The sequence below is a fragment of the Dermacentor silvarum genome, chromosome 10 (genome assembly GCF_013339745.2).
Source record: "Dermacentor silvarum isolate Dsil-2018 chromosome 10, BIME_Dsil_1.4, whole genome shotgun sequence".
Lineage (NCBI taxonomy): Eukaryota > Metazoa > Arthropoda > Arachnida > Ixodida > Ixodidae > Dermacentor > Dermacentor silvarum.
The window spans coordinates 101,131,784-101,159,569 of NC_051163.1; the positions used below are offsets into that span (position 1 = coordinate 101,131,784).

Here is a 27,786-nt window from a genome sequence, read left to right on the forward strand (position 1 = left end):
ACAATGCCTAAATTGTACAGCAGCGCTGCTTTACAGCATATTTCTAATGGATGCGGTTGTCACTTGCAGTGATGCACCGAGTGAATGCACCTCTCTATAAGCAAAAACCGAGTCCAAAACTGACTGCAAGAATTGTGTTGTGTGACAGCACTGCAATGCAGTCTGGTTGCTGAAGTAGCTGGTTTTGAAAATTGAACAATGCATCCGTTTTGCAAATCGATACACTTCCTACACCATTCAACTGCTTCACTAAATTATCAGCTATAGTCGATGACAAGGGTGATGGAAACGTACCTGCTCCTAGCCATAGGCGATGTCTTCAACAAAGGTCTTCACCGTCTCAGGCACAAATTCACAGAAAACATTGACAAGGCTGTCAAAGCGGAAGAGATCAACAGTCAGGAGTGGCTTGCAGAGGTTCAAATAGTCAGCAACTTCGGTGATGTCTCTTAACCACCTCCTGCAAGGTGCAATGTAGACGACTCTCCACTTGCTTTTCTTGCTCTGCTTCACAATGTGCCTGTGACAGAAAAAATTTATACATATTAATAGCCATGCCATCAAGACAGAGATGATGGCATAAGTGGCCATAAAGTGGGGAGGGGATACAATTCTTAAGTAGTCCGCTTTTAACCTTCCTTAGCCCATCTCCCAAAGCGGGTTGCTCAATTACACAAAGGAACAGCCAGCCTTGCTTCTTGAAACTTGTTTCACTGCCTACTCTGTCCGCGCCTTTATTACGGCAGTGGATGAGGAGACCTTCAAGAACCTTCCTGGCGTGTATCATGTCATGGCCATCTATAGCCCTAGCTTTTCCTAACCCCTTCAGGGATCCGGACGACCTCAGCTGATCACAAGCGACTGCCACTTTTTGGGTTACGACAAGCTCACCTTGTCATGGGTATTTCACTACTTGCTGAACGGCACTTGACGAAAAGAGGCTGTCAAAGGGTATTTTTCCTACTTCAACATAGATGGCAGTAGCTGCTTTATCGAGCATTTTTACTAAAAAGGGTTTTTCACACTCAGTGGCAGCTATACTCCATCTCACAAGTTGTTTGCATCGCTTCTGAAGGTACGAGGCGCACACAGGCGTATAGGTCTTCAATGAAAGTGTTTGATGCCAACTTGGGTAACTATAGGTATCTGCCAGTGGGAATGTGCCACTTTAAAATGACGAAAAATATTCAAAGAGAACGGACGGGCACGGCAATGGTTGTGAAGCGCCGGCGGGAAGAGAGGTCGAACGTTTTTGATGAATACCCTTGCACAGCAGAATATAGTTCGGGGTCTCGACATCTCGACTCGATAAGCATTCGGCCTTTTTATTGGCTAAGGCATGCTGCAGCTTCCACAGCGCTGCCAACGACTAATGAGATGGAGTACAGTGACCTAATTATTGTGTCTACTATGTATAAAAGGAAAAGAAACAGGAAGAACATTTGCAAGAAAATCAGAATATGCTGTAGGTGATGTGAGAAAGCCCCATGGAGAGTGGCGTGTTTTGAGAGCTCTAAAACAGCTGGTCATATAGCATCAGTGAACAAAAACACTTATTCTTTTCCATACAAGGTTTCCAGAGATCTTTGCGCTTAAAAAACATGTTTTTGAAGCATTTCGTACTATTAAAAATGAAAAAATAGCAATACCATTTTTCAAAAAAAATTATGGGCCCACGATAGGTTCATGTCATTATTTGAGCAGCCAGTGCCACATCTGTCTAATGTAATCAGCCTAGGTTAAGTATAGTGGACAGGTTTTAATCATTTAGACACTTATTCGCTAGAACTGCCTCGGACAAGTCCGGCTATATTCTGTTTCACACAAGGTAGGCATCGCTACGACCGCTAGAGAGGCTTTTTTCGCTGCTAGATTTGAGGCCAGAAAATAATGCAGCACATACGAAAGATATGGGTATGCATCACATGATTCCGTGCAACATTAAGCCTCATACCTTTACGTCACAAAATATTAACTAATTACTACATGGAAGGTGCTGGAGATCTGAACGTGTCTACAACCAATTGAGCAGAGTGGCATGTTTCGGCCACTAGTAGCCACAGCATGCCACTTGCTCTCATGACAAAGACATAGTATACACGGTGTCCCAGCTAAAAGTAGCCAATGTTTTAAAAACGACCGAGTGTGCTAGGAGGCTCAAACCAACTCAGTGGTGTTGAGGATCACGTGTCCTAGTCTGTAGTATTTTTTCCGTTTTGCAAGGTCAATTAATTAGCATAAACTAATTGCATCACTTTTTAAATATTGGCTTCACCGAGAAAGTGCCAATACGAAAGTTGTAGAACACATTTAAAAATGGCTGACTGAAGTGTTTGCAATTAAGTACCATTGATGGAGCGTCTTGTAATTGCCTTTAAAGAAAGCCTGCGAAATACAAAAACAAGGGGTTGATAGCACCACTATTTCAGCACTCCCAGGCGACCAATCAAGAAACGAAATCCGCATATCTGTACGGCGGTTCCGGGACAGGCTTGGCGTATTCGGTGGCCGCAAGGTAAGCGCCAGCAACTGTCGCTAATAAGATATGATAGCGAATGAATAGAAGAACATGACAACAGCATTTTTATTCTTGTTTAAACAGTTCTGCGGTCTACATTTACTCAAGCCCGAGCTTTTTTTTTTTCTCCTTGCCTTGTGTGTTCGGGCTTCATTCCACAAGTGCAGCGAATGATATGTTTATGCCACGTCACGTCGAAGCGCAACAGACTGTCATCACCGCCACTCGCTCGGTGCGCCCGATCGCGATAGGGCACGCAAGCGAGTCTCAAAAAAAGGCTTACAAACAATGTCCTTTTCTGATCAGTCGTTTGGTGGCACTGAAATAATGGCGCTATCACACGGTTTTTGTATTTCGCGGGCTTTCTTTAAAGGCAATTACAAGACGCTCCATCAATGGTATTTAATTGCAAACACTTCAGTCAGCCATTCTTAAATGTGATCGACAACTTTCGTATTGGCACTTTCTTGGTGAAGTCAATATTTATAAAGTTAGGCAATTAGTTTATGCTAATTAATGACCTTGCAAAATGAAAAAATACCGCAGACTACGACACGCGATCCTCTACCCCACTGAGTTGGTTTGAGCCTCCTAGCACACTCAGTCGTTTTAAAAACATTGGCTACTTTTAGCTGGGACACCCTGTATATGTCATATACTGGAAGCAGCAAGGTGAACAAATATGTCATTTGTGGCAACCTTACGTCCATACATTGTAGTTGTAATATATAAAGCAGTTATTCCTACAGAAAGCATGACAGATCCAAAACAAGTGCAGTGTGAAACGCACGGAGCGAGATTTCTATGACTGCATTGCTTCAGCATAACTTTCGCAGCAGTACCAGCTAAGTATGAGACAGAGTACAGTCTGCACACTCCGCTATTCAGTCAGCAATGAGGCAAACAGTTGTCCATTGTATTTGGCAAGATTACCACAACACTGAGCTCTAGCTGTGAAAGTTCTGTGCTAGATAGACCTACGGCTTTTGGCACGTAGTACCCAGATATCAATGGTGCAAGGTGCAAGGTTCTTGTTCGTTACTCTCACAATATTTATGAACTTAGTAGCTGTACATCGTGCATATTTGTTTCTGCAATAAATTTCCTTTTGAGCGTGCAATAAAGGAGAATGGGATTTTCTGTTGTTTCCATGACAATACTGTCAACACTGTCACTGGCGTGTCTCCGCAGGCAAGGGCACTTTTGCAAAACGCTTCAAAGCACCCGTTCCGTTCTGTCGGTAACCTCCACTGGCGATGTCTATCAAAATGCTCGACATGGCGAGAAAGTCTCGCCCTAAAATAACAGGCACTGACAGACCGGGAAGATGTACGAGGCGTTGTCGCCCGACTCGTCTCTCCCAACGAATAACTAGCCTAGCTGCACCTCTTGATTGTGCTGTGCCGGAAGCAAGGCAGAAAGTGGTGTCACTATCTCTTAAGCGGATATTGTTCTCGCGGAGATGATGTAACACTTCGTCACCAAATAAAGAAGCACTTGCCCCAGTACCCAATAATGCGGCAAACTTCTTTCGGGCTATCGTTAGCTCGATAAACGGCGCCTGCGAGTCCGCGACATCTCCTACGCGACAAGCCAAAGGCGCAAGTAAATCAAAATCACCGGTTGTGTTCGAGATCGCCGCCCGGGACCAAAGGTGGATCACCGGCAGCCTCGCCCGTTTCCCGAATCACATGCTCGACCTTGGCCCGGCGTGCTTGCGCAGTCACTGGCAATGTGCCCCAGTCCGCCGCACTGGTAGCAACGGCTACCGAAGCCTCGGTGGCGTGGGCGCCGGTCGCTCCAGTCCGGCAGGGCCGTAGCTTCCACGCTCGGCGGTCGGCATGTGCCGCTCCTACGTTCTCGCGAGTTCCTGCCGCGGCGCACTGCGTGCCGCGTTATGCTGTGCTGTTTTCAGCGCGTAGGCGTACGAGTCCAAGGTGCGGTCTGATCATTCCCAACCACGCTGGCCCTGCTCGTCGGCGAACGATGCCGACGCGTCGACCGTAGGGGAATGTGAAGCGATCCCGTCGACGTTCCACGCGCAGCGAGGCTCGAGTGACAGCGTGGCGTGTGGAGGCGGACGGTATGCTCGTGCCGCGAGGATGTCCCCTTGGATGCGCTTTGCTTCGGCAGCGAGCTCGTTTAGGTCTTTGAACCTACATTACCTGAAGTAGGCCGCGAAAGTCGGGTGCGCTTGCTGTGTGACACGCTCGACCTTCTCAGTGTCGGTGGCAAGAGGGCTCGCTCGCGAGACGATAAAGTTCGTCCATCGCTTGAACATACTCCAGCAGGGACTCGTCCGGATGCTGGGTACACAACTCCAACTCTCTCCTCAAACGCCACTCATAGTTGGGCGGAAGAAATTCCTCACGGAAGTTCACGCAGAACTCTTCTACCGTGCGGGCTCTGTGTCCGGCCAGTCGGAACCAACGAGCCGCCTGTTCAGTCAGTGAAGCAGGGACCAAGCACGCGAGAAGTTCGGCGTCTGAAAGCCCTGTTGCTTGCCGATAATACTGCAGACGCTCAAGGTACTCGTTTGCACTAGTGCAATCGTGGTACCCACTATAGGTAGGCATGTCAACCTTAATTCGTGGTCGCTCGCTCTGCGGCGGGGCCTGCATTGTGTTCTGCAGGGCGCCGGCTAAGCTCTGCATGACTTGCAGCGCATTCTGCAGCATTATTTCGCTTGACGGAATACTACCGCCCGAAGGTTCGGACGCATCCGCAGCTTGCGTCGAACTATTTAGAGGCATATGTGCCCCTGAGTCCGCGGGACAAAGCGGCGAGCTGTTCGGCGTGTTAGGCCCACTTTCAGGCCTAAACCCTGCCAATGTGGCATTTCCGCGATCCCAACTGTTCCGCGTGAAACACTCAAAATCAAAGCTACCGGTTTGTTCGGAAGCTGCCGCCGCATTAGCACTAGGCCTCTGATTATCTGCCGCGACATCCGACAACATGAACAAATCTGAAAAGTCAGACAAGCCCGTCGCCATTGTTTGCTTTAACTTCAGTAGTCCCAGCCCTAAAAACAGAAAAAGACTTGCCGTGTTGCCGAATTCGAACCACGTTGGTAGCGCCAAATGTGGGGGTCTTCCCCAACCCGTAGTGCGTATAATCGCAGCTACGTAGGGTTCGGGCGAATAAGGCAACAAGCGAGTCAACTCAACGTTTATTGCTGTGGGCAATAAAACACACTTGCAGAGGGAAATCTGCTCTGCTTAATAGGTAATACAGTAAAAGCTCGATGATACGAATCTCACGGGGTCACGAAAAATATTCGTATTAGCCGAAATTCGTATCATCGAAACACAATTAAAACTACTGTCGAATCTCGATAATTCGAACTCGAAGGGGCCCAAAAATTTGTTCGAATTAAAATGACGTATTTTTGAAGTATTCGTGCACCATAGCACGATGCACGAACGGTGCGAGTCGTGAAATATTGCGGCGCGCAAGCCCATAGCAAGCGCGGGCCACGAAACTGCCCGCGCCGGCTAATGGTCGCTTCCCGATAACAACAGAAAACGAAGCTTCAGGGCGCGAGCGGGCGGCGCCGGCACACGGGTGCGCGCGGAGACCGTCGAAGGTGAGGGAGGAGGGCGGCAGGGAAGCGGATTTGGCCGCGTCAACTCCGCCGCTTCGGTGGCTCCCCTCGCCCTCCCTCTCTCAACTCCCTCGTAGCTCTCTCACCTTCGACTCCGTGCGCACATCTCAGTGCGCGCCCGCCGCCGTGCCGGCGCCAGCTTATTTTAGCCGCCCCCTGAAGTTTCGTTTTCTGCCGTTATCGGGAAGCGAGCGTTTGCGGGCGTGGTAGTTTCGTTGGCCCGACTGTGCCTCCACCGCTGCTTCCCTCTGCGCTGCTGCCGCAGTGTGCAAGGTCAACATGTGACTAGAAAATAGAGGAGAAGGGTTCACTGCCATTTTATCGGCGTGGCTGAGACGTCGTGGCTGAGACGTCGGCACTCGTGTGTGCTAGAATACGGTTGTCTAGAACACTCTAGTCGGCACGTACACGCTTGTTCCGGCGCGATGCAGAAACGGCGACCTTGTCATTTGAGAGAGGGGGAAATTTCCGCCGCGACATTGAGGGGTCTCTCATGAGCTTTTGCTCTATGGCAGTGTCGGAGCAATGCCGTTCGGAGGCGCCGCCGCATTATTTGGCGCGATGCAAAGAGCATTGTCGGTGCGCGGTATGTTCGAAATAAGCGTGTTCTAATTAACGAGATTCGACTGTAGCTAAATTAAAGAGCCAGAGGTGAACTCACTCAGGCACATGTACGTAAAAAGCATTTATTTCTTGAAGCGCCACCGCTTCAAACTCTTCGCGGCCAGTCGCGGAGTCCGCGCTGTCCGGCGCCGCGCCTCCGCACCAAAAGAGAAGGAGAGAAAGCGCGTGACTGCGTGCTGTTCTCTTTCGCGGCCGTCGGTGGGGCGGCGTTTATTCGTATCAACCGACGCAGGCTGAAAATCGATTCGTAACAACCGTTCTCTAGCACGTTGCAAAGTAATGGGGCTCGGCCGGGACCACAGAAAAATTCGTATCATCCGGAAATTCGTATTAGCCGTGATCGTATCATCGAGCTTTTACTGTAAATAGGCTTGCCTCGTCGCGTGTGGTAGTCACGCAAACGAGGTCACTCACGGGTTTCAGCGGGTAAATCCGTATGGGCAGGTAGGTCAAGCGAGGCCATAGAGGCCCGGGGGTCTCTCGGTCGCGCTCTTTTATACCTTTTTACCTTTCCGCGAGGGGAGTGTCCTCCTCGCCCGCCGGATACTTTCCCTCTTCCCGCACGGGCACGCGCGTCGCGAGAGGCGAGCGAGAACCGCGAGAGGGCAAAGTGCATTACTCCCATGTCCGCTTGGCTCCCGCTGCGCGCATTGTGCGCGCATGAGATTCCGCCCGGCTACCACCGCATGCGCTCCGTGCGCAAGCGACGAGCGAGCGCCCGCGGGAGAAGGTGGCAGCGTGTGCTCCCCACAAGTTAGAAAGCGAATGTGTCCAAGTTAATGCAGCCGATAAAACTACTATCCCTACTCAGAATAGCTCTCTACCAATTTGCTATCGCAAGTGATGCTTCGCCTTTCGGGCGAAACTGCGACATTTTTTCTAATCGTAGTAATTTATAAAAGCACATAAGAAATCTTCACACAGTAGCAGCTTTGCAGAATTTGGTACAGGTGGAGGCAAAAATACCCAGTAAGAAACGAACCCTCGCATGCGATTTGTGTCCCAACATTTTTGCAACGCTTCGTGACTTGCGGCAGGACCAAGACAGTGAGCATAACTTCGAAGCGGAAGTGGAGACATTGACGTTTGACACGTAGGAAGGTAAGAAACCTCGCTCAATTATAGTTGCCATAAGGCATAATGTTTGGCATGTAGTCCTTGCGCCATCTGCACTAACCTGTTAGACACAATGTGCTATTTCTGGAATGACTCGAGCAGGCGCGAGTATTGGGTGTGCATGTAGTTCTGTGTAACTTGTCATAAATAAAAAAAGTGCGTACAGAATTTTACGTAGACGTCGCCAGACTTAAACAGTTAACCATCCTTAAAATGTGAGTGACTGAAATAAATTGGCATGTCCACGATGTGCACACAGCTTTTAGGAAAGCTCACACGTGAGGGAGCAATGCTTATTACAGTGTATTTTATGGCCTCGTGTTTTAAAGTCTGGTACCAGCGTACGTAATAAGTCAACGTGCTATAAACATTCTATATGTATTCATTTATGCAAGAACCGTGTAAATGAATATGCGGTACTTGCGTATTAATTTCGATGAAGGCGAAATAAGCAAACACCCGTGTACTCATAATAGTTCAGCGGAAATCCGCTAGGTGGAGAAAGTAATTAAAGGGAAACTGAGACATCCACCCAAATGTAGCAATTGCTACAATGGAAACCCAACCGGGTTCCTCGAAAGAAAGCCTCGCAGTTGAAGAAAAATTCGTCGTGGTCTGGGACTCGAACCCGGACCAGGTCGACAAATTCAACTTCGCCCTGCCATCTGCTAGCCGCCTGGTTAGCTCAGACGGTAGAGCGGCTGCCCCGGAAAGGCGGTGGTCCCGGGTTCGAGTCCCGGACCAGGATGAATTTTTCTTCAACTGCGAGGCTTTCTTTCGAGGAGCCCGGTTGGGTTTCCATTGTAGCAATTGCTACATTTGGGTGGATGTCTCAGTTTCCCTTTATTTACTTAATTCCACCTAGCGGATTTCCACTGAACTATTACGTCATGCACTTGCCTTTGCTTCGAGTTGTCGACAAATTCGACTTCGCCCTGCCATCTGCTAGCCGCCTGGTTAGCTCAGATGGTAGAGCGGATGCCCTGGAAAGGCGGTGGTCCCAGGTTCGAGTCCAGGACCAGGATGAATTTTTCTTCAACTGAGAGGCTTTCTTTCGAGGAACCCGGTTGGGTTTCCATTGTAGCAATTGCTACATTTGGGTGGATGTCTCAGTTTCCCTTTAATTACTTATCTCCACCTAGCGGATTTCCGCTGAACTATTACGTCATACACTTGCCTTTGCTTCGAGTTGTCGACAAATTCGACTTCACCCTGCCATCTGCTAGCCGCCTGGTTAGCTCAGATTGTAGAGCGGCTGCCCCGGAAAGGCGGTGGTCCCGGGTTCGAGTCCCGGACCAGGACAAATTTTTCTTCAACTGCGAGGCTTTCTTTCGAGGAACCCGGTTGGGTTTCCATTGTAGCAATTGCTACATTTGGGTGGATGTCTCAGTTTCCCTTTAATTACCCGTGTACTCAGATTTAGATGCACGTTAAAGAACCCCAGGTGGTCCAAATTATTCCGGAGTCCCCCTCTATGGTGCGCCTCATAATCGATGGTGGTTTTGGCACAAAAAAAAAACTATTTATTTTTTGAATGAGTATTGTGTCAGAGAAAAAAAAAGTTTGCGGCAACAAATGTCACAACATTTATTTGTCTGCATTTGCTGCCACACACTGTAAATGTACTAGAAAGGTACTAGCAAGAGGATTGTAACCACAACATGCTACTCTATATTTTACAAAGAAGTTTTTCATAGGAAAAAAAACGAGCTGTTGTGCGTACAACTTTAAGCAATGCAATCGACCCATACATGTTATACCATCAAAGTTTCTGCAATCACTGCAAGCTGCTTGTTTGATGCTTGGATCAGAGTCCTTGGAACGTAGGTTTAAATTTGTACCCTCTGTAACGAATCAGTGGAATGCAATTACAAGATACATGTGTTGATGTTTCTACTGCCTTTATTTCAAATTTCCTGTCCTGGAAAGACAGACAATGCAATGTAACTCTTGAAGTGGGCAGAAAGGCGCGCTCGTAAAGTTCACTGTTACAATACGGCCCCCACTCTCGTGTTGCTTTGATTGTCGACGTTTTTCTGAATTTGGTGACGAGAACAGTTTCATTGTTTCTTAACCTGTTCAGTCAAAAATAGTGAGTTGCGACTGGCCAGATAATTGTTTGTTTTCGTGGGACAGCGCTGGCCGACAGGCTTGGCGCCCGACGAAAGGACGAGCACTTTACGCTCAAAGCGTCCATCAACCTCCAAGGAAAGTATCTTCTGTGCAGCGATGCGATTGCGACACCCGTACAGCTGATCTTTTCCTGAATCGCTTTCCGCGCTGAAATCTCGAAATGCCTATCAAGTCGAATGGCGGGGCATTTGAATATACAGCTACAATGGCAGACCTATGAAAGCAAATTTCGCGCCTTTGAGAACAAAATGACGTCACTTCTGTTTTTAAAGGATATGACGTCAAATTATTTTTTCTTCCGCCCAAAGTGTTCCCTCACACAGATGGCGCTAAGCCCCATGAACCGCCGATGAACTGCCATGTTTTGAACGTATGGGCTTCTATGGAAGCTTCACTCCAGGTATATTTACCTTGGACCATGTGCGATGCCATTTAGGCAACTAGCCAACACCTTCAACATGCTAGTGGACATATTTTCTTTTTATTACTGTTATAAAATAAACACTTATTTGTTAGTCTGTCAGATATAAAAAAACTGTGATATGCAAGCACTTCAGGTTGAAAACAGGGATCATTTTAATGTTAGCCAGACTTGTTCAACGGACAAAAAATATTTCAGAACATTGTGAAAGATACAATTATAATACAGTAGAACCCCGCTGTTACGTTCCCGGGTGCTGCGTTTTCCCGACTGTTACGTCGTTTTCGGCCGGTCCCGGCACAGCTCCCATAGAACCCAATGCATTGTTAACCCCGCTGTTGCGTCACAACTGTGGGACCGTTCCCGCATCATACATTGCAAAGTGCCACCCCGCGCGGGCCTGAGTGGCCATTTTGACTTTTCATGTCGCTTGACTTGGTGGCTTGACGATGGCATTGGCCACCCAAAGTGCCGGGGGCGTGTCAACACCTATGCCGTATTTCCGGTTTCCGCCAGCAAAAGTATGGCTTTGAGATGCGTATTTGCTATCTAAAGATGGTGTCCATAACGTGTGGCGGCCCTAAAATTAGTTTTGGCACATAGATGTATAAAGTCCAAGGGTGATAACGCCGTTGCCGCGCGCCGTATGTGCGAGTGAAAGCGTGCGAGGGGAGCCGACGACCGGGTCTAAATCTCAAGCGCGCATGAAAAACAGTTAGGGAGCGAGGGGGGAGGGAGGGATAGAAGGCGGCGTTGTACTCTGGCTAGCCACCCTACTCTGGCATCAACTGTGCACTGCGCGGCGGCGCGCGGGCCATATCTTGAAAGCGATCTGTGTTGGGGGCCGAGTCTAGGCGGTGTAGGTGCGTCGGCGGCTCGTAGCTTTGTGCTTGCTGCATGTTCTCGGCGCTCAGTTTGCGTTGAAGCGATAGACAACAGCACGAAGGTCACTTCGCTAGCTGCTGCAGCGGCACTTCATCACGCCAGCGTTGGACAGTGCGCATCTGCGCTTTTCGAGTGTGATGTGTTCACGTTTGCCTGTGGGCACTGACACCATGCTTGTTAATATAGTTAATAAGCGAATGTTTACAAGTTTATACGGACGATAAAACTACTATCCTTACATTGAGAAGCTGTCTGATGCTTCGGCTTTCGGGCGAAACTAGAACTTTTTTTTCACATGTAAGAATTACAATATTGTGTGCGGTTGAACACTACTCTCATTTCTCAATTTTTCCTATTTCTCGGCTCTTGCCTTTAACGGCTCTTACGTTTTTTAATTTTTTTTTACGGTCCCGTGAAAAACGTATCAGCGGGGTTCTACTGTATTTACAATGTTCAGTCGTCAGAGGTCTGATGACCGAACATCGTAGGTCTTAAAATCGTGTTTTATTCTTGAAATTTTTCATTGAACGGCTTGATTATTGTTAGCTGGGACACAGTATATGCACGTTTAGATTATGACACTAATTAACAAGCCTTCTGTCTGTTCCCTTATGACACGGAATTCGTCTAAATAGCACCGTGTTTAAGGCATGTGCTGATACTATCCTTTGGTTTTTGTAAAGACAGCCCTGTTCAAGCTACATCAAACCTAGCACGCAAAGGCATTTTAGCAACAAAGTACATGTTCATAGCTCATATTCAATAGGTCAGCAGCCTGCATTACTAAGTGATTAGTAAAAAAAAAGTATTGATGAAATTCTGCTGCATAGCAACAAAAAATACAGTAGAGAATAGAGAACGAGAGAAACTGCTTTTTAATGATAGCAAGTCCCCGCTGTTAAGAGTCTACCCGAGTCCCCGGTATTAGTGATGAGTATATCTGTCTGGACCTATTGATCTGTCTGATGTGGGCAAAGCAGTAGGTGCATACCAGTAGGTGCAGCTCACACTATGCCCACCACCAGTGGGCATATATGTAAGGTGCAGCTCCTGCCGTGGGGCAGTCCAGACCTCCCAGGTGTAGTAAAAAGAGAGTAGGATGTCTGTGTAAATTAAAAACAGAGATGTGAAACCTCCTTAGTTGCTGATGAGCTGCTTTTTACAATTTTCAGGTAGACTAGCAGAACGAGTGCCACCGAAGACCATTTTGCAAAAAATCAAGGCAGGCACAAGTGCAGCTAGCAGTCGGATGAAACTTGTCACAAGAGATGACCTTTGGAACATCCGCGATAAGTATAATATTGCTACACGCGTAATGTATTTGGTTGTTTGTACACGGCGCGCGGGCGCCATCACTCAAGAAAAGAGGAGGAAGAATGAACTGGGCTCACGCTGCAACTGCTGTTGTAAATATAATCTGTACATAGTTGCTCGTTTAATTGACTCGTCCTTCGCGTAACATTGTGGTGGAGGTGGAATGTTCCCTGTCCTCGCTACGGAGCTCCGAAGCAGCCGCATTGTCTTCTCAGCCATGGCTTTCGATGGAACCACCCATTCGCCACCTACACCTACGGCCCTAACCACAACGTAGATTACAGTTCCCAGTCTCCGTGACCCTGGGACATTCTCCGCCCAAAATGGCATTGACGTCGACGACTGGTTCAGCATGTAGGAGCGTGTTAGCCAAAGCCACTACTGGGACCCTACTATTATGCTTGCCAATGTGATCTCTTATCTGGATGGGACACCGCGTGTCTGGTTTCACACCCATGAGGCCGAGCCGACCCATGAAGCCTCTCTTTGAATCGACATTTTCAAAGAGATGCTTTGCAACCTATTTGGCAACCCGTCAGGTCGCCAACAGGCTGCGTGAAAAGAGCTTGCCACCCATCTCCAGTCGTCGACTGAATCGTACGTCTCCTACATACAGGAAGTGCTCGCGCTTTGCCAGAAAGTCAACGAGCACATGACCGAGGCTGACAAGGTGGGCCATATCCTAAAAGGAATCACAGACGATGCATTTGATTTGCTTGTCTATAACGACGTTTCTACTGTAGACGCCATCGTCAAAGAATGCCGCCACTTCGAGGTAGCCAAAGTCGTCCCAGTTTTTCGGCTCCCAAACACACCTGCCATGTCCTCTTGCTCCACTCTTCCACCACGCGGCCATTTCAAGAGAACGTCACACGTATCGTTCGCCGAGAGATTGAAGCGGCGAGTCCGGCCCCACTTTACCCACGACCCCTTGACGGTACCTTTGACCAAGTGGCCCCCACTATTTCCGTTATTCAAGCAATTGCACGGCAAGAAATTGCAAACCTTGGCATCCCTACCACCTGCTCCATCTCCCGACCTGATTCGGCACCCATTCCCATGGCCAGAACCTGCAATGACCAGTATTTTGCTCTCAGACCACGCAATCCTGCTGAATGGTGAACACCAGACGACAAACCGATATGCTTCCTCTACCACCGAGTTTGTCATGTATCCCGCCACTGCCCCGCCTCCTGGATGCTGCCATACTGGAGCTCATTCCCTGCTCTTTGCCCATACACCGACGCTCGCCGTTATTCACCTTGCGGTCTGTACCCTACTTCCGATGCCCCTGAGATCCACTCCTCTGTGCGATCGCCGTCGTCTCAACGCCGTCGGCCTTAGACTACAAGAATATCTCTTAAAAGCCCCTTTTGGTGTATTACATAACGGGGGGGGGGGGGGCAAAAACAAATACAGAGCAGTCATGATATCGAAAATTGGATGAACGCTCAATATAAAAAATAAGGTTCGTCTTGCAGAAATTTGTACGCATCTGGCGGTCATCCCTGGCGGTTTAACAAGCATGGTGTAACCACTGGATGCATCTATTAATAGGCCGTTTAAGGCAAAATTCAGACGCCAGTACTCTGAATGGATGGAAGCGGGCCCCCACGAGAAAACGCCGTCCGGACGACTAAGGAGGGCATTACATCAGCTGGTCTGCTCTTGGATTTTAAATGTGTGGCGGGCCGTGTCCACAGACATTCTTGTAAAGAGTTTTAAGGTCACTGGGATTTCCAATGCCATGGACGGCACTGAGGACGATTGGATACATGAACGTGCGGATGACCCGAGCAGCGATACCGATGAAGACATCTGGCGAGGATGTCCGTAGCTAGACGCCAGATATCCCATCGTTAGGTATATATGGCACTATTAAATAGGTTTTTCCATACATGGACCGAAAATTGAACAAAAGTTTCACACTTCCGTGGAAGGGCCGCACCGCATCAAAATCGCAGAAAAAATGTGCGGCCCTTACACGAGTGTATACGGTATATATCGGTCCTTGGCACAATCTCAATTGTCGCCTGGCAACATGTGGGAGCCGCGGACCTTTTGGCATCCGCATCATTATCGCCTCCATCTTGACCGATGCCCATGCCCGACGCTGTTCGACCGATGCCATCTTCTCTTTTTATGCAGCTATCGTTCTTGGAATTGATTTCGCGCCACTTGCAGAATGAGTACTCGTACTCGACGTCAGTTCGCCGCGGCGTTTAAGATGAAAGTGATTGAATACGCAGAAGTCAACGGGAACATGTATGCGCAGCGGCACTTCAGCTTTTCCGAAAAATGCGTCCGATGTTAGCGGTCGCAAAAAGACAAGTTGTCTGCGTGCAACGCTCGGTAGCCTTCCCTTCGCGGGCACCGCGCGGTGCATCCTGAACTTGGAATATAAGGTGGTGGACTTCGTCCGCGCTCATTGCGCCAGATCATCGCCAGTAACATTGGAATTGATCCGCATCAAAGCGATCGAGCTTGCCCTTGAATCAGGCCTAACACGAGAGCAGTTCAAGGGCTCCATCTACTGGGTTCGCCGCTTCATGCGACGCAAAGGGTTCGCACTTCGCCGGCACACATCTACCTGTCAGAAGCTGCCGGAGGCATACGAGGACAAGCTGGTCGAATTCCAGCGCTATGTCATCCGTCTCCGGCAGCAGCATGGCTACCTGCTTGGACAGATAGGCAACGCCAATAAAACGCCAGTGTGGTTCGACATGCCGTCGTCCACCACAGTGTGTGAACGTGGCGCGAAGGAAATGAAAATGCGTTCGATGGGGAACAAGCATTCGCGCTTCACAGTGATGCTTGCCTGCACTGCTGACGACAGAAACCTGTCCCCATTTATAATCTAAGAGGAAGTTGTTGCCGGAAGAGGCATTCCCGCGCGACGTCGTTCGTGTGAACAAAAAAGGGATATATGGATGATGCCCTCATGGCCAACTGAATACAGACGGTATGGAATCGGCGGCCCGGCGCACTTGTGCGGCGTCGGAGCATGCTCGTTTTGGATGCGTTTCCCGGGCACTTGACCGCAGGTGTGAAGCAGGCACTCCACGACGGGAGGGCAGAGCTCGCCATCATTACGGGAGGCATGACCTCAACTGTTCAGCCACTCGACGTCGTGCTCAACAAGCCCTTTAAGGACCGGGTTTGTGAACTGTATTATCAGTGGATGGCCGGCAACAACCCAAAGACCCCAACCAGGCTGGCTGCGCAGGCCGCCCCTTGCCACTGTGGCCACATGGGTGTCGCAGGCTTGGCGCTCGCTGCCTGACGATATGGTGGTGCGGCCATTCAAGAAATGCTGCATCAGCAACTCTTTGGACGGCACCGAGGACGACATGTGGGACGCATCTAGTGAAAGCAGTCGTCTTCGGACGAGAGTGCGGACAACTCGAACGAATGAGTAGTGGCGGTACACGTTGACGGTACCATGAATAAAACGGAAGTTTTGTGCCTAATAATCTTTGTCAACTTTTTTGCTTCAAGGTAAGGGGGTTCGACCTATATTCCGCATTGTACAGTACATGCAATGCTGTTTTAAAACAGCGTTGCATGTAAGCTCTCTAGCCCTGCTGGCCTCTGCCGCCAACTCTCTGAGCTCTCGCCCGCCGCTCCCCAAACAGTGTCGACAACAGCGTTTAGCCATTCGTCATGTAGCCAGCGCTTTGACAGTGGTTGTGTGCGGTTACACAAACAACGTGCACAACTGTTGTCGGCGGCGGCGGCGTTTTGCCCGCATCACGCGCGTGGCGTTGGTGACGTGTTTATGAAGAAAGTGCCAACCTTTACCGTACAACATATATGGCGGTGTGCCGTAGCGACCATAAGGCCTTGGTCCCTGTGGTCCCTAAACAAATGAAAACCACCGGATCATATTTATTTCTCATTCTTTAATAGTTCGAATAACCAATTACACCATCACATCACAACTAGTTATAATTGGAAATACATAATTCCCACCATAGTACAGCTACGCTGGTCTTCCATCTCCACCACAGTGGAATGGCTGACAGTTTTTTTTTTTTAAGTTTCCTAACCAAAAGTGCCCGGTTTTTTTATTGCTGGTGTCGAATCATATTGTACTAAAAAGCAACTACTTGATGTTGAAAAAAAAATGTCACAGTTTCGCCCTAAGGGCGAAGCAATGAATGCGATAGCAACACAGCAATGTCATACGATGTAAGGTGAGCGGCTTTGGTAGCAATATAAATTGTAGTAAACATGAGCTGATTAAGTAAGCAGGTGTGCTGCGCCGTAAGTAGACCGACATGAAGAGAGCCTGGATGACCACGAGAAGGCGCCTGTGAAACAGTGGTGTTGATGAGAAGCGCTTCCCGTGGCAGCGCGTGCGAAGGGACACACCTGTAGCGCTGCACTGCCGATCCGGGCAGCATTGCATGTGTAGCGTGCGTTGGAAAATGTGGCCCGACTATTACTAACTGAATGAACAAGCGTGGTGTGAGCGCGCACAAACGAACATGAATAGATCACACTGAATGACTGCAGACGACTGTCAAAACGCTGGCAGCAAGCCCATACGCTGCAGTGGGCGAAGGTACGTGCGGTCTATCGCTTCAACAGAAACTGAGCGGCGAATGCACAGTGCATAAAGGTCAGAGCCGTGTGGAGAGACGGTGCGGACGAGCGTGGTTGTTGGCAGAGTAGAAGTAAAACATTACACCTACGCGCACTGTAAAGACAGCTGAAAATCTAAATTAAAGCCTGCACATCCTTTTTCTTAGAGCAGCTAATCTCTTTGCTTACTTGGACAGTGTCGCAGGTCTCACCTACCATGCTACAGATCATCAGAGATCTGGGTGCATTCGCTAGGGTTTCTCATGAAATGCAAAGCACACGAAAGAAAAAGAATTCACCGATTACACTACTCCCCAACGCAAAATTTGAGTGCCGCTCTATACGTGTTTTCATTTCGCGATATATTGGCTGGCGCGGACAATGTCTCGTGCCGCACATTGCAAACGGAGCCAAGTGTGGCACGACTGCCTCGCTAATTGGGAGATTACAAGAGGCAGCATGTGGGTAACTCGTGGGCGCAATTCACAGCAGCCACTGGAGATAGACCTCCTCTCATGCAGCGCTTTTCTTTCTTTATATGGTATCGGTGGGCGCACTTGCCGCATGCAATCAGTGAACAGACGGTGCGCTACTCTGGCACATCTCGTAGCGGTCGTCGCCACAGAGGCTGTCTTGCAAGGAACTAGGCTTTTTTTTCTCACGCTTTCGCCATACCCTACTTCTCTGCCTCATGCTTCTGCTGCACCCTTCTCCTCGCGCTCTCTTTGCTATCGCCGTCTTTTATTACCCCGCTGCAGCCCGCGTACGCTCTTTCATTTATTGCTACGTTCGTTTGCTCGGTTAGGCCGAGGGATGCCACTGACACTCGCAGGAACGGCCACCTAGGAGCTGCACTCTAAAATAAAGCAGGGCTTGTGACGTAATTGTGAAGCGGGCTCTCTGGTCTGACGTGGAAGAAGAAGGGACGAATTATTATCGTGGGTGCTGGTCAAGGCAGAGAGCTTTTGCTACAGAGAGGGTAGCTCGCTTCCTTGAACCATCACCTTGCAACACTTCACTTGTTTCCAACTCTGCTATTATGAAATGTTTTTGAAAAATTTTTTCAGCAGAATGCAACCAGGATAAAGCAGTCAAATAGCTTGGACAAGCGTCTGCCGCGACAGCCATTTAGACAACCACTGAAACAACTCCTAAATTGTACAGCAGCGCTGCTTTACAGCATATTTCTAATGGATGCGGTTGTCACTTGCAGTGATGCACCGAGTGAATGCACCTCACTATAAGCAAAAACCGAGTCCAAAACTGACTGCAAGAATTGTGTTGTGTGACAGCACTGCAATGCAGTCTGGTTGCTGAAGTAGCTGGTTTTGAAAATTGAACAATGCATCTGTTTTGCAAATCGATACACTTCCTACACCATTCAACTTCTTCACTATAAATTATCAGCTATAGTCGATGACAAGGGTGATGGAAACGTACCTGCTCCTAGCCATAGGCGATGTCTTTAACAAAGGTCTTCACCGTCTCAGGCACAAATTCACAGAAAACATTGACAAGGCTGTCAAAGCAGAAGAGATCAACAGTCAGGAGTGGCTTGCAGAGGTTCAAATAGTCAGCAACTTCGGTGATGTCTCTCAACTGCCTCGTGCAAGGTGCAATGTAGACAACTCTCCACTTGCTTTTCTTGCTCTGCTTCACAATGTGCCTGTGACAGAAAAAATTTATATATTATAATAGCCATGCCATCAAGACAGAGATGATGGCATAAGTGGCCATCTATAGCCCTAGCTTTTCCTAACCCCTTCAGGGATCCGATCGGACGACCTCAGCTGATCACAAGCGACTGCCACTTTTTGGGTTACGACAAGCTCACCTTGTCATGGGTATTTCACTACTTGCTGAATGGCACTTGACGAAAAGAGGCTGTCAAAGGGTATTTTTCCTACTGCTGCTTTATCGAGCACTTTTACTGAAAAGGGTTTTTCACACTCAGTGGCAGCTATACTCCATCTCACAAGTTGTTTGCATCGCTTCTGAAGGTACGAGGCGCACACAGGCAATACCCTTGCACAGCGGAATATAGTTCGGGGCGCAACCGTCCGATTACTGGTGAGATTAGGGAGTTATGATTTAGCTTAGTGATTGATACGTTACAGCGATACGTCACATGTTAGGACCTTTGCACATGCACATCGCATACCACAAATTCAACAACCGCTGAGGTAACGACGCCGCGCGAATGAAGACATCTCGACTCGATAAGCATTCGGCCTTTTTATTGGCTAAGGAATGCTGCAGCTTCCACAGCGCTGCTAACGACTAATGAGATGGAGTACAGTGACCTAATTATTGTGTCTACTATGTATAAAAGAAAAACAAACAGGAAGAACATTTGCAGAGAATCAGAATATGCTGTAGGTGATGTGAGAAAGCCCCATGGAGAGTGGCGTGTTTTGAGAGCTCTAAAACAGCTGGTCATATAGCATCAGTGAACAAAAACACTTATTCTTTTCCATACAAGGTTTCCAGAGATCTTTGCGCTTAAAAACAGTTTTTGAAGCATTTCGTACTATTAAAAAGGAAAAAATAGCAATATAATTTTTCAAAAAAAATTATGCGCCCCCGATAGGTTCACGTCATTATTTGAGGAGCCAGTGCCACATCTCTCTAATGTAATCAGCCTAGCTTAAGTATAGTGGACAGGTTTTAATCATTTAGACACTTATTCACTAGAACTGCCTCGGACATGTCCGGCTGTGTTCTGTTTCACACAAGGTAGGCATCGCTACGACCGCTACAGAGGCTTTTTTTCGCTGCTAGATTTGAGGCGAGAAAATAATGCAGCACATATGAAAGATATGGGTATGCATCACATGATTCCGTGCAACATTAAGCCTCATACCTTTAAGTCACAAAATATTAACTAATTACTACATGGAAGGTGCTGGAGATCTGAACGTGTCTACAACCAGTTGAGCAGAGTGGCATGTTTTGGCCACTAGTAGCCACAGCATGTCACTTGCTCTCATGACAAAGACATAGTATACATGGTGTCCCAGCTAAAGGTAGCCAATGTTTTAAAAACGACCGAGTGTGCTAGGAGGCTCAAACCAACTCAGTGGTGTTGAGGATCACGTGTCCTAGTCTGTAGTTTTTCTGTTTTGCAAGGTCAATTAATTAGCATAAACTATTTGCATCACTTTTTAAATATTGGCTTCACCAAGAAAGTGCCAATACGAAAGTTGTAGAACACATTTAAAAATGGCTGACTGAAGTGTTTGCAATTAAGTACCATTGATGGAGCGTCTTGTAATTGCCTTTAAAGAAAGCCTGCGAAATACAATGTTTGAGTAGACATTTTGTTCAGGAGCTGGTGGCATGTGCACCAGCGGCCTCATTTCAATTATTTTTTTTCTTCTCTAAGTCTCTAATGTGTGCTATCCCTTAAATATTTTAAAGAAACAAACATAAGACAATTTCGAATAGTGAATTGTCAAATCAAATAGAAATTGAATAGCAAATATTATTTGATTCGTATTCAAAATATTGGAACATTTGGACACCTCTAGTTTAAAGGTGTGGATATTCAATTACATGTGCAGTGTACAAGCAGTGATAAAATTGCAAGACGTGACTGTTTTATCGATGTAACTTGAAATTTCATGGCATGCGAAAACTGTTTTACTTATATGAATAAGACCACAAATATAAAGCAAAGCCGAGTTCTTAGCCTACAAAAATTGGAAATGAAATATTATTAGAATCATAATGCAATCTGCCATTTGCACACAGGTTCAACCATGAGCTCAGAAAAACTAAGAGAAAGACTCAAGTGTCATGCAACATTTTTCAATTAAATTCTGGGGTTATGTATGCTAAAACCACGATATGATTACGAGGCATGCCCAAGTGGGGAGCTCTCGAATGATTTGGCCACCTGGGGTTCTTTGGCATGCACTCAATGCATGGTATGTTGGCATTTTCCCATTTCACCCCCAACGAAAAGCGGCTGCCGTGGCAGGGATCTCATCCCACGCCCTCGGGCTTACCAGCACAAGCCAAAGCCACTAGGCCACCACAGCGGGTAGTTTTTCAAATCAGTGCCTACGTGCTTTGAATTAAAACTCTACATCATCTCCGCTCAGCTCCTCTTGGTTGCCAGTGACTATTGCCACTACGGCACCATGCTGCACCACATTGCACCCAAGGTATGTGGGGAAGTAAACTTGTGAAAACACTGTTGAAGTCCTAAAGTTGGCTACCTCCCGTACGTTATCAGCTTGGCAGCCCAAGATCCAGTGCATAAAAAGTTTGTGTGCATGTGTGCAATGAGGTTTCCATCTTGCTGGAGTCTATTTTTCGGCGCTGACTGCCTGCTCAACCTGCACCACAGCATATCATTTGCCGGTTTTGCAGTTCTTTATAAATTGGGGCATTATTGACCCTTTTCGCGGAGCAGTTTGTTTTAGAGAAACAAGATGGCGCTCACGGCGGCGCGCCATACGTCTCCTCAGCGACCGCGCACGATAACGAAACCATTACCGCTTCTACCTTGCTTCTGTGCGATTAGCTGTCAGAAATGCAACCGAGTTTTCGCTAACACACTGTGCTTCAATTATGCTAGATTAAATCATGTGGATTGAAGACGTGTGCAGTAGTTGGCTGCAAAAATAGTGACTGGCATGTTAAGGAATGGAATCAATCTGTGTGACCAAGTTCGCAGACTGCTGCTGCAACTGTCAGAACGTGTTACTGGCACTTTGACATGTACAGCTTTCCTTGAGGATACAAAAATTTGCTCATCCGCCCGCCTTGTATCGCTAACCTTCAAAGAAAGGGCTTCATCCCCAGAACGTCGGCAAGAGTGAGTACCACACGTTAAACAATGACAAAGAGAGTAGTGCCTCTCGCAGATGTTATCTATACACATCTGTCCCAAATGGCAGGAAAACTTAAGCCCACTCTATCGCCGACGTATCAAGAATAAGTGAATGGGCGCACACTTGAATATATGCGCACTGTATATGCACAATAAATGACGGACTACACCGATGGCGCATGAATGGTCGAAGCTGAATGTTTCGTGTCGGTCCACAAGAATAAGCGAGTTACTAGCTGTAATATATATTTGCTACAAGGTATTACAATGTACAAAACAGCTACATTTCAAGCTTTGTGCGCAGCAAGAACAAATCTATCAGAACTGAGCACACCCGCGAGCGATTAGGCAGAAAATATTCAGATAGTGGCCGCACCGAGGAACTTCACTGAGTCAGAAACTGACTGCTTCGAAATATTTGCCAAAGAACAAAGAGGAAAACACACTAATCCTGACTGAATTCATGAGCGGAATGTTTGGATAGTTTGGAATACATATATAGACCTGCTTTTAAAACAAGCACCATATGCGCTGCTTGCGCCGTTTGGGCATAGCTTAATCAGCTCTGAAATCTCTTTTGCATGTTCTCTGAAGCTGTCTGTGATCAAAGCTTTGTGTCGTCCACCTAGTCACCGTCTACGATATCTCCGAAAACAGAGGTTTTCTAAGCCGCGCCGGCGTCATACACTTCCATTGTAAACAAGGAGGCAACGGAGGCAGTTGAGGCAAGCAGTGGACGCGTGACAATGTGATTAAACATGGCAGCGCCCACGGCTGCGTCGCGAAAAAGGTCAACAGGCTCCATCGCAAACACTCTCTCGGGCATTCATACAAACCAGAGCACTGATATGTTGCCCCCCCCCCCTCCACACACACTTTGGTGTCACTTTCTCTTTTTTGCTTGGCCAAGGTGGCAAACCTACCAAGCTTGCATATGTGTATATCCACTGTGCCTGAGTGCGATCCCCAATAATAACGTAAGGCTCATGTTTTACATGAGAAATTATGAAGAAAAAGGAACTTGCAATATAATCATGCAAATACGGCAACTAAAGAGCACTCGCTCAGATATTAGGGACACGCACCTTTTCCAGCCAAGCAAGCACGGAATGGAGAGGAGATTCTTTCCGAAGTAGGCATCTGGATCACCTTTCATAAGGCAGTCCTGGTGCACACTGGTGTGCCTTGTACACACTGCCGTCCTTAGATGCAACTCTCGGGTGCCAGCCTGAGAGTTGCATACCAAGTGCATTCCGTGGCATCGTCCTCCTCACCGACCTTGTGGTCATGGGTGGTCGACTTGCACGCTGACACCTTAGCAGAGTCCTCTCTGCTATTAATGCCATCACTGCCCTTGGCTGGCTCGTCCTCTACATGCTGCTCGTCTGTGACTGGCACCAGATTGTGGCGGGGCATGCAGCCCCCTGCGGCAGCCGTGTTCTGCACTTCGAGGTTGAGCGGCGCAAACCTCGTCGAGCCACGGTAGATCCACTTGGTGTGGTTGTCTGCCTTGCACAATACCTCAACCAAAATAGAATCAACCGTGAGCACTCGCGCTTTCCACCAGCTGCCATTCCACTCGGTCAAGACTTTGTTGCGGTTGTACATCCAGAGCATCGGTGTCTCCAAGTACTTCTCAAGGCAGCTACGCACAGTCACGCATATCCCAGTGCATGTCCTCCCACATGTCCCGAGAGGAACCACACATCACAGACACCTTGGTGATATCCCCGTACTGTGCGTAGCCACCATCAAAGAACACAAGGTACCGGTACCGGTTCAAGGATTTCGGCTGCTCTGGGATGACTCCCGCATATAATGACTGCCGAATGTACATTGACTCGTCTGAGAAAGTTGCCACTACTCGTGTTCCCACAGGCAGAATGGCAGTGGCTCGCTCGGCGTACTCCATTTCATTCCTGTGGTACCACCTGAGGTTGCGAACCCTCGCCTTGGGAGTATTGAACTTGACCCGATACATCGGCTCGGAGGCAGCGTCGTCGGTGTCCTTAACCTCGATGATGTGTGCCTTGTAAAAGACACCCAGTGGAAAACGCGCTTGGCCAGGACCTTAGATGAGGTATCCAGTTCCCTGGAAGTAATCAAATGATAAGACCCATAAGCAAGTCTTCAGCTTGTTTTTCGCAAACCATTCTTTACAGTATTGCTCTCTCCAAGGAAGGCACAAACTCGCAATAACTCGCAGCACAAAAAGCCGCACGCATATACATTTGCAGATCACGTAGGGCTCAGCGCCACCTGCACGGTCAAGCAGTAATGTCCTACTATGGCCTCCTCAGTTGTCACAAGTTCGGTCATCAGCCAACAAAACAAAGCCACTGTTCAAAAGACTCAGAAAAATCACCACTATATGAACCGAATATTATGGTGTTATAAGAAGCTGAGATAATCAAAACAGAACGTTGGACATTCTGAAATGGTTCTTCTTACAGGCTGGTCAACTGAGTGTGCCTCGCCACCCTCAACATGCATGTATGAGCACAGTCCTAATTTCCTGCATTTTCACAATCCACGCCTGTCACAAAACTGTGAAGTCACTTAGAGGACACCACTTTCCCAGATGTCAATCAGTTTGCAGAGCCACCATAGCATGATGCCACCTTCACTTCAACATGTCACCGCTTCTCATATTGCTACATGTGCAAGTGAAGAGTGGCAGCAGTGTGCAGCCAATGTTTACACACTCTAGTCACAACAGGCACAAAACGCTTGTGAAGCTGGGACTGCCATATGGACCCTTGATTCCCACACACTCCAAAGCAACTGAACAGGCATACTAAATGATACAGAAGGCTATGGTACAGCACATGCAGGTCATGCCACAAAAAAAGCCTCCATACACATAAATTAAAAATCAAGGACATACGTGCGAACAATTGGACCCTCCGGAGGAAGGTTGTGGGATGCTGGTGTGTTCTTGCCAACAGGACCAACAGGAATTACCTCAGAATTCCTTGGCTAAAATGAAATATAGAATGAGGGCACGTTAGATGATGCTAGATGGTAAAGTCCACATTACACATGAGAACAAGTTAAAAGACACAACCCAATGAGACGCTCCATTAAGCTGGACTTGCCTCGTATACCACGACTATGCTAGCTTACACAATGGCTGAAAAGACTCTCGAGACCAAAGAATTTTAAAAAATTGGCCGCCATCTCGCTCTGCGAACGTGAATGTCCAGCGAAGCTGTATCAAACACTACACATGGTTGAGCATTGTATTCACGCTGTTGTTCTGGTGTCTTTAATTTCCGTGGTCTACTTATTGTGCTCTGCGCCTGCTACCTTTCAGCGCATGATGGACACAGTACTATCAGGTCTCAAGTGGCAGTCATGCCTTGTCTATTTAGATGATATCGTTGTGTTTTCAGACACTTTTGAGCAGCACCTACAGCGCTTACAAGCAGTTCTTGATGCAATTCGTGCTGCTGGCCTGTCTTTAAAGCCTGAAAAATGCCATTTCAGGTATGACGAACTCAAATTTTTAGGCCATGTCGTCAGCTACGCAGGCATTCGACCAGACCCCGACAAAACTATTGCTGTTGCTTTGTTTCCTACACCTGCGAACAAACACGAACTCCGCCGTTTTCTAGGGCTTTGCGCATATTATAGACGTTTCGTGGCTAACTTTTCACAGATAGCCGAACCTTTCCAGCGGTTAACAAAAGATAATGTTCCGTTTGTCTGGGAGCAGGACCAACAAGAGGCCTTCTGTGAACTCCAGAAACGTCTGCAAACACCTCCAGTTCTAGGACACTTTGACGAAGACAGTGGCACCGAGTTGCACACGGATGCCAGCAACGTTGGCCTTGGTGCCATCCTCGTACAGTGGCAAGATGGAGCCGAGCGCGTCATTGCATACACAAGCCGCACTTTATCTCCAGCTGAAAGGAACTATTCCACTACGGAGAAGGAATGCTTGGCTGTTGAGTTGGCAATTGCCAAGTTCCGCCCATATTTGTATGGCCGATCGTTTCGAGTTGTGACAGATCACCATTCATTGTGCTGGCTCGCCAATCTGAAGGATCCCTCTGGCCATCTCGCACGCTGGAGTCTTCGCTTGCAAGAATACGACATGACGATCGTGTTCAAATCCTTGCGTAAACACACCGACGCCGACTGCCTGTCGCGTGTTCCACTTCAACCGTCGCCATTCGATGTTGATGAAGAGGACGCATTTCTTTCCATTGTCACAGTGTGAGACATCAGCAAGCAACAGCGCGATGTTCAGAACTCCGGCCTCTCATCGACTACCTTGAGAAGCGTCTACCAGAGCCGCCTCGTATGTTCGTCCGAACGTTGTCTTCGTATTTTCTCCACAATGGCGTCCTCTAGAAATTGGGTTTTCACTCGACTGCAACCGCCTGCCTCCTTGTAGTGCCATCCGCACTACGTGAAGACATCCTGCAGGCCTCTCATGACGAGCCATCTTCGGGCCACTTGGGATTCGCACGGACATTCTCACGCATACGCCAAAAGTACTTCTGGCCTAACCTTCGCCGTGACGTCAAGCAATATTTGAAGACATGCCGCGACTGCCACAGACGCAAAACACCACCCGTGTGTCCCGCTGGACTTCTCCATCCCGTTGATCCTCCACGGATCCCTTTTCAGCAAGTCGGCATAGATTTGCTTGGACCGTTCCCCACATCAAGGGCTGGTAACCGTTGGATTGCTGTAGCCACAGACTACCTTACACGTTACATGGAGACCCGAGCTCTCCCACGAGGCACTGCTAATGATATTGCGACCTTCCTTGTACATGGCATCGTACTCCGCCACGGTGCTCCGACCGTGGTTATAACCGACCGGGACACAGCATTTACAGCGAGCTCACAGAAGATATCATGCATCTCAGTCGTACAGTTCACCGCAGAGCCACTGCTTACCATCCCCTTACGAATGGGCTCACAGAAAAGTTAAACAAAACGATCGCTGATATGATTTCCATGTATGTTGACCGCCAGCGCGGTCGGTCGGAGAAACTTTTGCGCCGCTACTTTGGACCCTATAGGATTGTTCGACTCGGCGACGTCACATACGAAGTGATTCCTGAAGTAGAAAGCACCACTCGCCGTCCCCGACTCCCACGCCTGTCCGATGTCGTTCACGTCTCTCGGTTGAAGCTTTACTACTCCCGCTGACCACAAAGCTCTACACCTCTCTCACCATCTACGTATACCTTAACAGTATCACTGTGAAACCTCCCCAGTGCATAAATGTTCCGCATCGAGACGACGCTTCTAGGGAGGGGGGTAATGCCACGACCTTGACATGACTGAAAGCCACTCGGTGCAATTCCATGCTAGGCATGTTGGGTTGCTCATCGAAGAAGACAACGACGAAGGTGCCAGAATAGCTCCATAAAATATCTATAGCGTCGACCGAAGTCTTTTGTTGTTTTCTCTGTGACAATATATATAGTAACTTGATTTTTCAATAGGCCAAGCGTATTTAGAAAAATGAGAAGCACAACTTCGCAGTTATCTTAGGTTTATTTACCCAACAGTTTCGGTCGGTGGACCGACCTTTTTCAAGGGATATATATGTATACATAAATATATATATGCCGGCATATCATTTTTTCCAATCAGGCATACAGCATGTTATATATATATATATATAATGTGCGGTATGCTCAATTGCAAGGAACGACATGCCGTTTCCCTTCGACTGTTAACCTGGAGTTTTGTGTTTACGCCACAAAATTTTCTGACTAA

General features: G+C 47.9%; 1 protein-coding gene across 1 annotated transcript; it reads right to left on the minus strand.

Annotated features, from left to right (window-relative positions):
* Positions 1-277: 277 nt before the first annotated feature.
* LOC125941078 (histone-lysine N-methyltransferase met-2-like) lies at positions 278-23,458 on the minus strand. Its single transcript, XM_049658006.1, has 3 exons — positions 23,321-23,458; positions 23,128-23,270; positions 278-520 (listed from the first exon to the last, which is right to left on the minus strand). The coding sequence occupies exons 1-3, from the start codon at positions 23,456-23,458 to the stop codon at positions 301-303; spliced, it is 501 nt and encodes a 166-aa protein (XP_049513963.1). The 3' UTR covers positions 278-300.
* Positions 23,459-27,786: the final 4,328 nt, after the last annotated feature.

Coding starts and splice junctions, on each gene's coding strand:
- LOC125941078 (XM_049658006.1), bottom strand. CDS start 23,458: ATGCCCCGCCACAATCTGGTGCCAGTCACAGACGAGCAGCATGTAGAG. Junction 23,271..23,320: donor CGACCACCCATGACCACAAG/GTCGGTGAGGAG, acceptor TGCAACTCTCAG/GCTGGCACCCGAGAGTTGCA. Junction 521..23,127: donor TGCTTGCTTGGCTGGAAAAG/GTGCGTGTCCCT, acceptor TTTCTGTCACAG/GCACATTGTGAAGCAGAGCA.